The 13,358-nt window shown below is 40.1% G+C and overlaps 1 protein-coding gene across 1 annotated transcript; it reads left to right on the forward strand.

The window, feature by feature from the left end:
• The first annotated feature begins 429 nt into the window (after window positions 1–429).
• LOC308115265 (uncharacterized protein) lies at window positions 430–3,178 on the forward strand. Its single transcript, XM_080472691.1, has 5 exons — window positions 430–526; window positions 998–1,108; window positions 1,207–1,368; window positions 1,488–1,604; window positions 1,885–3,178. Exons 1-5 carry the CDS (start codon window positions 475–477, stop codon window positions 2,850–2,852), a joined length of 1,410 nt encoding a protein of 469 aa, XP_080328817.1. The 5' UTR covers window positions 430–474; the 3' UTR covers window positions 2,853–3,178.
• The last annotated feature ends 10,180 nt before the right edge of the window (window positions 3,179–13,358 follow it).

Genomic DNA, 13,358 nt, shown 5'->3' on the forward strand with positions numbered 1-13,358 from the left:
TGATGCTTGCTGCATCTGTTTGTAGCCATATATGTGATGCTATTTCAAGATTCAGGGAGCGTTTAAATATTCATAGATATAATGTAAAACTGTAGAACAGGGTGCGTGGTTTCACAGCTGACACAAAACTATTCAATTGTCAAATGGAAAATAAAGGGAGGTGGACAGTTCATTGTCCAAAGTGCACGCAAAGACAATCAACAATTTTTTAAATTGTTTTTAACTCAGAGGCCTTCAGTGTTTTGAGCAGAGGAACATCTCTTCTAAATAAATGGGGTGTGGGGATTGTTCCCATGAATCATGGGGAGTATCTGAAGGATTATCCTCGAACAATGTACATAAACACCCAGTAATTAAGGTGCTTACGCATTTAATTTTCTTCAATTATTTCAGCAAATGAATATAAAAAGGCAAGTGATGCTCAGCAGAGACAGATCCAGCCTTCAGGAAGACTCCTGAAAACTCCTGATCATCATGATGAAGCTGATCCTCTCTTTCGCTCTCCTGTGGGCATTCTCCAGCGCAGGTAACCAAACTTATTTTACAATACAACTTATGCAGGTACAACACAAGTTCATTTATTATTAACACGGAAATACAATTTAGAAATTGTAAAAGAAAGTTTAATGATAATAATAATATTATAACATGTATCCATTAGTAAATCTGCTGAAGCTGTTAAGTTTTACTTTGATTTCTGGAATGAATGACGGATCAAAATAATAGATGAAACATAACTAGTTATTAATTCCTCTGAGAGATATTGAAATGTGACAGCACAGGGAAAAACCTCTGGAGATAGGAATTCAAGAACAAAAAGCTAAACTAAAACTGTGAAAGTAGTTATGTACATATGTATAAACCAGGATTAAAGCTCAATGTTTAATCTAAATGATATTCTGACAAAGACTTCAGACATTCAGGATCTTCAGACATTTCACCGTTCACACATTTCTTTTCAAAAAATATTATTTTTCTTTGTTTGTTCCCATTACAGCTGGAGCAATCGAGTGTCACGTATGTACAGATTTCAATGATCTGAGCTGTGCTTTCGGAGTGACAGTTGAATGTGCGCCTGGAGAAATGTGTTTGAATGCCTTCATCACAGGTATTCTTTTCTTCATATCATCTTTTCCTTTTCACTGAACTATTGAAAAATTCAACATGTGTTCCATGAAATTCACAATGCTCTTTTTTTGACAACAGAAACCGATGGAACAGAGAGAATCTACAGGGACTGTGCAGGTCCCGCTGTTTGTCCAACCACAGGCACACAGACTATTGCAGCCAACCTGGGTGGGATACACACAGTTGCAAATGCTGAGTGCTGTGATGACGTGAATGAATGCAACTTGAGGACCCTAAGCTGTAAGTATATTTGGATCAGAAGAATTGTGATGAAAAGAATTAACAACAAATATTTCAAAATACTTTTAAAGTTAAAAGGCTTGAATATTCACTCTGTGGTTTCATCTCTTTTGTTTCAGTCCCTGCTATTCCTGCAGTAAATGGAATACAATGCGATGGTTGTGATCCCAGCACTGATCAGTGTGACGCTGTAGTGAGTTGTAGAGGAGAGGAGGACACCTGCTTTCAGTCAGATAGTGAGTATTTTTATTGTACATTTAAAAAAAATCTCTGAATCATTTTTACTTCTGTTTAAACTTGTTTCATGAGTGTAAAATCTTAAAATCACTGCATGCCTTTGAACAGGAGAAAGATTGATATATATATTTCAAAGTCATCATGAATACACTTTTTCTTTCTCTATACATACAGAAGACTCTGAATCTGTTTTCTTCGTACTTTAATCATCAACATATATTTGTCTGTCATGACTAATGAAGAAATTGTTTGACTCAAATTCAATCTTTTCATCCACAGTCTTGATAGATCGCCAACAGATCTCTGTTGCTGGATGTGGAACTTCAAATGTGTGTGACATCGCTAATGACATCAGAAATCTGCCTTTCCTGGAAGAAGTGGGAACAGTTATTTTTACACCAACCTGTTTCCTTTTTACCACAACAACTACACCTGCCCCAACCACAACCACAACTACAACCACTCCTGAGCCGACTACAACCACAACCACGACCACAACTACAACCACTCCTGAGCCGACTACAACCACAACTACAACCACTCCTGAGCCGACTACAACCACAACTACAACCACTCCTGAGCCGACTACAACCACAACCACAACTACAACCACTCCTGAGCCGACTACAACCACAACCACAACTACAACCACTCCTGAGCCGACTACAACCACAACCACAACTACAACCACTCCTGAGCCGACTACAACCACAACCACAACCACAACCACTCCTGAGCCGACCACAACCACATCCACAACCACAACTACAACCACTCCTGAGCCGACAACTACTGTTACTGAATCAACAACAGTTTACACTCCGTCACCTGAACTGTTAGCACAAATAAAAGCTCTGCTGCAGGAACTACAGCAACTGTCAGCCAAGATAAACCTTGAGCTGCTCCAGCAACAACAACTGGTGCTTTTCAACCTGCATCTAAAGCTGCTTGGTGACCAAAACAAGCTGCTGGAACAACAAGAAGAACTGCCAAGTGACCACCACCAGCAAATTCCACTTCACTACCAGCAATGCCTGCTTGTAAACAACCACAAGGTGCTCCTGCATCAGCTCCACCTTTCTCTCTGTGGGCAACAGAACCTTTTGGGGCTCTTCCAGAAAGAACAACAGGTCCTCCACCAACTCCAAGAACTACTCCAGAGCCACCACTATAACCTGCTGCCCCACTACGCCAGTCACCTGCAGAACTACTGTGACCATAAGGGCTCTACCACAGCTGAAGATTAGATATATTCTGCCCTCCTTTAAATCATTTAGAGATCATCAACATGCATAATCACTGTGGTTAACTTTTGGATTTCAATTTTGATTTTTCTTCTTGAACTTTTTCTTTAAGACAGTTCAGTGGTTTTAATCAATCATGTGTTTCTTAATGGTCGTTTGCAAGTATCAGTCGGAATTTTTCTCTTTTGACAAATATTAAAACAAGTGATTTCATTACACGTCAAAATGATTCATCTCTGAATGATTTAAGTAAATCAGGTTCTTTCTATGCTTATGTTGTAATTCTATTCAATACTGCTCCAAGTTTAAATTGTCAGTTCAATAAAGAACATCTGCAAGTAATTATGATTTTGACTTTTTCTGTGTCACACCTTCATGACAAAAGACTTTTCCATTTGAGGGAATGCGGTTGACTGACAGACAGACAGACAGACAGACAGACAGACAGACAGACAGACAGATTTGAAGAGAGAGACCTTTAATTGTCTTTAAAAATGCACACATGAACACAATTCCATTTCCAAAGGCTCAGATAGCAACACTCAAGGCACAAGCACTTACAGTATTGAAAAATGTGTGCAGTCAGTTGGTGGCTGTGTGCAGTGAATGGAATTTAATGTTTTATCAATTGAGAAAAACTGTAAAAAAAAAAAAAAAAAGTGTCTAAGAACAAAACAGCAGTCAAGTCATAAAATATTGAGGTCTCAAGATGCATAAAACACTGATGTTGCATTGAAATTATTGCGCTGGTTTATTGCATCATTCTCAAACCTGGCAACAGACTATAAGGGAAGGCAAGTGAAATGGATTTATAAAGCACCATTGAAACACAAGGTAATTCAGTGTTCTACAAAGAAATAAAAGAAATACATAAAAGCTTTACATAGAAATATATACAAAATATAATAATATACATTCTTCAAAGCTTAAACCCTTCTATGGGGTCAGTTTGAAGACATTCAGTGTTTATCATTCAAAAATAAATGATTAAAATTCGAAAATAAAATAGCTTAATATATTTTATTTGCTTCATATTTCATGACTTTTAAATAATTAAGCATAAAATTATCATGATGACATTTTTTCCAATTTACTGAACACATATTACACGTATTGGTGTTCCACTGGGGTCAATTTGACCCCAAACTGTTTTTGCTGTGTTTTTATGGAATTACAGGAGTGCCAAATTAAAAAGAAATAAATGTGGAAATATAAAGAGAATCAATAATACAAAAAATATACAAAGGTAGTCATGTTCTTTTTCTATCTTGTCTTTGCTTATTCCATTTTGTCAATGCTTCTCCTGTTTTGTCTTTGTCTTTTCCATTTGCTTTTGTCATTGCATTTTACTCGATGAGTCAAGCCGTCTGGAAAAGACAAAAGCAATACAATGCAAACCAGCAAGGGCTGTGGGCGGGTCTTTCTGTTCAGGGTGACTAGTCGATACCTGATCACACCGTTCCTGCTTGTGGTGGCTATATAGTAGCAGGAAGTAGACTCATACGCACGTTAATTGGAAGTAAAAGAGGGAAAGTTAAATATGATGGACGTGTACGAATGTAGAACAGGCTACTACATAGCCACTGTATGCCGACCTTAGTCACATAGTGAGTATATGTTTCCTCTCAAGTCCCAAATGCCGTTGTAGGCATAGACATATACCATCACCGTGCGTGGGTTCAAGCCCCACCCTGGACAGCTCTGGTAGCTCAGGCGCATGCGCAAGTCCCGCCCCGGACAGATCTGGTAAACCGGACAGATCTGGCAACTACACCGGCCGAAGTTAGCTCTCTCGGAACCTACACGAAAGTTGCAGCTGCAGCTCTGTGGCTTCAAAAAAAAGAAAAAGTTAACAAAACAACTAGTGCTAAGCGGAGTACGTAAACAACAACAGAGGATTGATAAGGTCCAGATCTGACGCCCAAGCTGAGATTACTGTTGCATCGCCACATATCTGCAGAGCTCTCAACCCCGCCTACATTTTAACTATTTTCTGCAGAGTAAACGCTCACCAGATTTGGCTTTGGTTATACTTTGCCGTACTGCTCCGTAGTGCTCCCTTCCATCCCGGCACTTTTTGTGCAGTGGAAACGAGGCTATGTAACATAGTTGAAAAGGGCCGGATTCAATTCAGCTCTATGATGCAACACTGACACCTACTGTCCTAAAAGTGTAACTGCAGTTCTGTCTTGGTGTAGATATGGCGAAGCATTGTGGATACTTCTTTCACAGCTAAGAGAGACTGACTAAAGGCAACGTGGCTGAAATGCCTGTGAGAATGTACACGTATGAAACTGTTAAATGATCAGAATATTTGAGATGATGAACTTATTGTTTGCACTTTTAACTTTATTTTTGCTATGTTTTTGTAAACTTTCTTTTTCTTTTCTTTTTTTGGGGGGGGATTCTCTTTTTATTTAGAAAGGCAAATTTCCATCACAAATATTATTCACATCAACATTGACTCCAAAATATAGAAGAGAATGGTAATAATTAGATTCTGTCCATACTGCCCTTCCGTGTTTTGTTTTATATTTCTTTATACATTTTAAACAATATTACAAGTGAACACAATAAGAAAGAGAATAACTGGGGTTAGGGTTCGATCAGACCTGATTGGTTTCACGTACTCAGTCCATTTACTTCAGACCTGGTAAAATTTGTCTTTTTCAACTCTGAGGGAAGAGGATATCTTCTCCATCACATAAATTCCATAGATGATTTCTATCCATTCCTCAATGGTGTGAGGATCTGCTTTTAACCATTTCCTGGTGATGGCTTTCTTGCTGGCTGCCAACAGTACTATCGACAGCTTTTTATCCCTCGTGTTCCATGTATCAAACAAACATCCCAAATATATGTTCACACACTCTAATGGAATGTTCACATTAAACTCATTGGTAATATGTTGGTGGATCTCAGTCCAAAAAGGTCTTATTACCTGGCAGCCCCAAATTATATGGCAATGATTGACCCCGTCAGACCCACAGAGCCTCCAACAAGCATCACCGTTGCCTTGATGTCTCTTCTGAATGGGTGTGATGAAAAATCTTGAGATGTTTTTCCAGCAGAATTCCCTCCGTGTGTGACCTAGTTGTGACCCATTGTAGATGGCATATTTTCTCCCAGCTGTCTTGAGGAATTGGTACCCATATTTCCTTTTCCCATTTATTGTTATTGTATTCTGTTTTCTGCGGTTTAGATAATTGTATGGATTAATATAATTTGGAGATGATCTTGTTACCTAATCTGGGCTTTGTTAATGATAAAAAATATTTCCATTTCTCACTTTTCCCCAATTCTTCCTTGAGGTTTTTGTCAAAGTAGGTTCTCACTTGCAGGTATCTAAAAAGAAATCCTGTCTTTCCAGTCCATGATCCTGTTGTAGGGTTTCAAAGCTCTTGAATGCTCCTTCCTGGACTTATGAAGAATATGTAGTTAAACCTTTAGTGATCCAGGTCTTAAATCTACCATTGTTTTTATTAGGAATAAAATCTGAGCCATAGGCACACCACCTCATCATTTTGGATGCTTCTTTAACCCCAAACATTTGAACTATTTCCTGCCAGGACTTCGGAAAACTCTCTGTCATTGAGCCTTGTGGGATTTCCTGTTCTGCCTGTAGTCTGGTGTCACACAATAATGGAGTTATGGGGATCCCTTTGATCGTAGTGCCTTCTATATCCTTCCATGCTGAAGTGTATGTTGGTGAACACAGACACACTAACGCTTTAAGTTGGGCTGCACTGACACCTACTGTCCTAAAAGTGTAACTGCAGTTCTGTCGCGGTGTAGATATGGCGAGGCATTGTGGGTAATTCTATCACAGCTACGAGAGACTGACTAAAGGCAACATGGCTGAAATGCCTGTGAGAATGTACACGTAAGAAACTGTTAAATGCTCAGAATATTTGAGATGATTGTACTTAACTTATTGTTTACACTTTTAACTTTATTTTGGCTATGTTTTTGTGAAGTTTACATTTCGTTTTTGTTGGATTTTACCAGTGGCAGCTGGTGGAAAAGTTGTTCTGTAGGGCTCTTCATTGTTCTTGAATTACTATGATATATTCAATATATTTTGGGGGTGGTTTACTTGAAATGACAAGTAAGTCTGACAGTTTAGAGAAAACAAAAGCCAAACACAGGTATATTTTCATGATTCATGTCATCAGTCCATCTTTCAAATCATTTAGGATTGTGCCTCAAAAAAGATAAACTTTTTTGAGCTCTTTGATTTTAAGTCCTGAATAAATATGAGCATGTCTAAACATTTATAAACCATTAACAAATCAGAACACATCTATAAAATTCTGACTACATGTGTGTTTGTGTGCATTTAATAGTAGGGGAGACCGGGGATGGTTCTAACATGGGGAGAGTTGAAACACCACCAGTTCCACCAAAAAGGGAGAAGATAGAAGTCATATGATGATATCAGTGTTTACCCACTTCCTCCCTGATCCCACATGGTGATTATCAAGGCTGAAAACAGATGTATGCAGATTCTACAGAGAAAAAAGGAATTTTGAGGTATGAAAGTAATTTCTTTGACCAAGACTATATTTTGTTTAGTACCTATATTATTGCTCATAGTTTTCATAGGCAAAATGTGATGCATGTTTTCCCTGCAGATTTCAAACCACGATGCTAATACAGCGAGCTAAACAATGGCAGGCGGGTGGGGTGGGTTGTAACACATCTTTAATAAGTGTTACAACCATCCTCTTACATAGAATTAATACCACTTTCTTGATTTTAATGCTTTTACAGAATGCCTAGGCAGTGGAAAAGAAAGACTGATCAAGGTGTGCCTGCAAATGCTTTTAAAAAAGCATCTGATGAGGTCACAAAGAAGGGCAAGTCAGGAAGATCAGTGGCGAAGGCACATGGGATCTGCCATGGAACACTAAGCAGATACTGCAAAACACTGCAGAAGCTGAGAGACCAGGGCTCCAGTGGTCTTCCCAGTGTAGGTTACTGGAGAAGCAACAAAGTTTTCTGAGGAGCAGGAGGAAATGGCTGACTATTTGACTCAGGCAGCAGACTTTTATTATGGACTTATGGATTATGGACAAAGCATATGCCAGGCTAGTCAGTAATATGACAGGTTAGACCAGAGAAGAATTGAATACTAGCGTAGGTGCAAAATAAATTGAAAAACTGGTTGTGTCTTTGTACTCAGGTTATCTAGTCCACTTTATTTTAGCTCAGAAAGTTTGTATTGTTATAGATAACATAAACACCCACAAACATGAGATGAAAAGCAGATGGCAGGGCCTGACTGGTTCAGTAACGTTCCAGATTCTTCTTGTATTTCAAAACCTCTTTTTGAAGCATATTACATGGCCTGTCTTCGGTTTTTGCTTCTTTTGTCTAATTGTTACAACCTACCGCAGCATGTGTTACAACCTACCCCTGTGGTGGGATAGGGTGTAACAAAAGAACACAATGTATTTGACATTAACTCACGCTGTCTGTGTTATTCTTGCAGAGGTTTGAATTGATGCCATTTGTAGAAAACAATTGTGGGTACTTTGTATGAAGGTTTGAGAACTCTAGTTCAAAGATTCAGTGAGTTACAAGTGCTGAAGCAAATAGTGTTACAACCATCCCCGGTCTCCCGTAACTATAATGGAGAAAGTTGAACCTGACCTGCAACTTTTCAGCCAAATTTCTCTTTTTGAAACGTACACAATTACACATCTTGTAGGAAAACACGAAAATAAACCTGAACTGACTTTAGCCGATGACCAAGCAAGTCTGTCAATGGACAATTTAAATTTAAAAAGCCTCCCAAACCACGGACATCAAACGATGCTGGTTTAATTTTATGTCAGTCACTTATATTGTTAATCAGTAAAAGCGCCCCAAGGAGGCACATACAGTTCAAGGCTCAATGTCAGTTTGTCGGCATAAAGATATTGGACATTATTACATTATTATGTTTGTTAATTTATTTTGTGTGTGTTTTTTTTTTATTGTTTCTGGGGGTAGCACCATCTTACCATGATAACTCACCATTATTAATCTTTTTCCACCCCATTCACTTTCAATTCTTCTGTTACTTCTGTATTTTATTTTTCGACATCTACTGACAGACAATATAGCTTCTGGTGAACGACAGACCGCTCTTTTTTATCTTGTCAATAAAACTACAGTAAAACATGACAAACAATGCTGCATTTTAAAGTGGGAACACACGGAAACTGAGCTGAGATGATCGGACAGCCTCATCCATCTTTAATTTTGACACGAGGGGATCACACGAGGAAGTTGCCAGCGCTAACTTACTGCTATATCTTCGTCCTATCATTAATTTTTCCTGGAGCAGCTATGAAAAACTTTAAGAGTACTGAGAAACATCAAGAGTACTCAAGTGTGTGGTCTCTAAATCTGTGAAGGTTTGAAGAATCCTGTACTGTGTGCCGACCTTAAATGATCAATACTTTGGAATTAGTGAAAGGAAAGTTCAAAAAGCCCTGAAGGGCTCCAGCTGCTACCAGAACACATTTGGAAATGTGCCTATTCCGAGGCCCATCTGGGCCAAAGAAGTACAGGATCGGTATCAGTTTGACCTCCTTGATATGGAAAAGAGTAAGATCAAATACGTTCATGTCACATTTCAATATATCCTCACTGGAATGGATCTTTAGTCAATACACATGGCTGAAATCATTATAAAGTAAAGTCAACTTAGTAACATATCTACAGTGAACATGGCTCACTCCAGGTTTTTCAGCACGATCAAGGAGAGTTTAGGGGAGCAGTGGGAAGGCTGATGGAATCAGTGCAAGTGAGAATACTTGAGACTTCACTGTACCATCTCCAAAGCCAAGGAACGGTAGAGAGGACCCGCGAAATGCTCAGGAAATAGATCATGTATGACCTCCTGAAATGTCAGAGGAAAGGGGTTAACTGGGTTAAACATTTGCCATCATATTCACAAGTGCCAAATCTACAGCCAAAGAAAAATTTCAACTTTATGTCTCATTTGAAGCATGCTGTTGGGCTGAAGATTCCATTGAACTCCTCCAAGCATTTTCTGTGACAGAAGACAAACACCAGCAACAATGAACAGGCCATAAAACAGCAGGGAGCGAGCCAGAGAGCCCGGAAGTTTTACGAACCCCCAGCTTGATAACCAATGAGGATGGTCGAGTCTGACCCAAACACCACAGGGATCCGAAATTCAAGCTTGGTGAAACTTTTCCTACCAACTCTCTCTGCTTCTCAATCTGACCATCAAGGGAGACACAAGTCTCTGCTTGCCTCAGGATGGTATTAGAGAGCATCAAGTGGGAACAAAAGAAACACCAACGGCAGCCCGCTGGACGAGCAGGACCCAGTTTGGACTACGTCTTCTGTTTCCTCAATGTTTTCCTTTTTTAGGGGGGGATTCTGGAGACCAGAGCCAGCGTCTCCTCTCCAAATCATCTGCCTTGCTGTCCACTCCTGCAGCTGAAGCCAGGCCTCTGAATTCAGACCCGGTAACAACCAGTTACCACAGCCTCACAGAACCAACAGCACCATGGATGGTGAGAGCTTTTGTCTGGGCAGATATATTGGTAGAATGATGTTCTGTTAACATGATGTGTGTTTCAATGTGCCGCTCAGAAGGCCGCAGCATCTCATAGGTTTGTGTACGCGCGTTCACGCGCACCAACCAAGTCCGGGAATCGGGTTTTCCAACTCAGAACCAGAGGTCCAAGTGAGCTCCAGTCCACTGGAAGTTCTTGGTGGAGGAACCAGGGTTCAGAACCAAGCGTCACCAGAATTCTCTGTCTTTCTCTCTCATTCACCCTCCTCCTTCTACTAATCCTGATCTGCCTGTGATCCCCCGCAGCCATGAGCCCCCCTTACCTGATCAGATTAGGACACAGACACACACAACTGCACGTAAAACCCAACTGTTATCTGCTGCAAGAGCACATCTGCCTCGATCACAAGAGTTCTAACTGCAGGTCCCGACCTCCACTTAGGACTCAGGCACACAGAACCAGGCCAACGGAACCGCCCGTTCGTTACGCCCTCAGTAGACTGCCTCGCTCCGAGACCGGCCTCGCACATGCGCGCTCGACAGACGTCATGTTTATCTGGCCGCTAAGCAACCGCCGCGTCCCCAGAAAGAGCGAGTCATCGCAATCCCTCTTGACATCAACCTGGTGGACACATCAAGCCATTGCGCTCTCCCTCTGTTTCATCCGCCGCACGCCCCTAGTGGTCGTCACGGTCACCACACTGACCCGCCAACGTTTGCCTCCACCTGGGCGTTCGAGGTCATTACACACTCATCAATACACACACACACACACACACACACACACACACACACACACACACACACACAGACACACACTCACACACTCTTTGTACGTAGTGTTTGCTGTTTAATAGATTAGATCTCCGTGTTAGATGTCGTTTGCTACTTGAATGTGTTGATTTATGAGATGATTTCAGAATTATTTATGAATTAGTACATTTTGATAATAAACGCCTGTTAGCTGAATTGAACGCTTCTTGGTGATTCTTGTGTATTTATTATTGACAATTCACTGGTTTGTAACAGTCTGTGCTCGGATCTCACACCTTCCATTTTATTTAAGATTATTATATTTTATGCAGAAATATTAACTAACTTACATAAACTTTTTACAAACAAGACTGATATTTTGGTATTAGCTATTTCCAGTTTATCTGGTGGTGCCCTAATTTATTATTAATACATAAATAACAAATTTATGCAAATTAATAATTTGTTTATTAATAAATTATTTTTGATAATTTATTCTTTTTTTTTAAAGTAATTACTCAATTACTTTAGGAGTTGTTAATGAGTAAATGACCGTTTACTTCCATTAATAATTTCAATTTTTCATAAATTAATTCCAGTGATTTATTACTTTCAATAATCTATTACTTACAGTAATTTAATGCTAATAACCAACCATAAATCCCAACAAAGCTATGGAAGAAAACGTTACATGGTGATTCATGGTAGTGGTCCGTGATCGCTGATTTTGAGTTTGCTTGCTCAGCTTGGTCTTTTTTGTTCTTGTGAGCCATCCTACAGTTTCTTTTTTACATTCTGCCTAATGTTCTTCTTTTCTTGGGGTTGTGGATTATCCAGTTTTCCAACCTACATGTTAAATGTCCATATACTGCAGACAGGCTTTGGAGAGAATGTCCTTCCTTCAATAGAGCTGAGCTTTCTAAGGAGATACTGCCTTTGACATTTTCTGGTGTTAGAAGAAAATTTCAGCCGATTGTCAAAGATTGTACCCAGATAATTTTTCTCCTCCACAAGCTCAAAGCTCAAGAGGCATTCCATGGTTTGTGGTGGGGACAGCTGTAGACAGTGCCATCTGCTGGTTAGAAAAGATTGCTACCATCTCCTTGTTTGTTTTTTACATTCTGCTCCAGACAACAGTTGTCACACCACTCTACAAACCACAAAATCCTGGAGAACTGAGCCATGGGGTTGAGAAGGCTAAGGCAGTAAATACATGAGGTCTGTGTTGGGCTGTGTGGATCTGCAGTCATCTGTGTAGAGAATGAAGAGCAGTGGGGAGAGGACACTATCCTCTGGGGAGTTAGTGAAGGTGTGTTGTAGATCAGAGAAGGTGATGTTGACCCGCACTCTCTGTGATCTGTGAGTTAATAAGTCCAGTATCGCCACAGGATGAGTTGATCATCCAGGTGGGAGTACAAGGAGCGTTTATTAGCCAGGATGTGAGGCTGGAAGCCATTGAATGCCAAGGAGAAAACGGCAAACAGGAGTCAAGCTGAAGTGTGAGGACATTCCAGGTGATTGTGTAAAATGTCCAGAGTGAATTGGTATCATCAACACCTGTGCTTGAACAAACTAGAGACGGTCAATCTGTGAGTTATTTTCTCCGATGATGTGTTGTTTAATAATTGTCTCAAAAGCCTTCATTATGAGGGAGGTGAGAGCCACAGGTCTAAAGTCACTGAGTACTTTGTTTGTACTTTTCCTGTGTATGGGAATGACTGTGGAGTGTTTCCACAAGTGAGCAACTGCAAAATAAAGCAGACTAAATTGATGCAGTACAACCACCTTTCCTACCCTTCCTAATAGAAAATATGGAGATAAAATTTGGTGGGGACTCCATGCCCAGCCATGTTTGTAGTTTGTCTGATCTGAGGTCCGTTGGTGATCACAGTAGTCATGTCAAAGTATATAATGTAGACAGTAGGGGGAGCTAGAGGTATGGATGAGACTGGGGGACATGGCATTCAGTGATAGAAAGGGTCTAGAGATAAACACAAATCATCCGCAGCCATTTAAAAGGATAAAAACCTTGTTAAAATCCCTTTTGGTCAGCTCAGACTGTCCAGGAGAAGAGTAATTCAAACCCACATGGAGCATCAGCCTCTTAATAGAGGATGAGAATGAGCTCAGAAAGAAGTTTCTCCAAGATTACTAGGAATGTGGCTCCAGGGAGGCTGCAGGAATGATGCAGTCCCCAACTATTGTAGTAGCCGGGG

The sequence above is a fragment of the Lipophrys pholis genome, assembly GCF_963383615.2.
Source record: "Lipophrys pholis genome assembly, chromosome: 10".
In the NCBI taxonomy this organism is placed as follows: Eukaryota; Metazoa; Chordata; class Actinopteri; order Blenniiformes; family Blenniidae; genus Lipophrys; species Lipophrys pholis.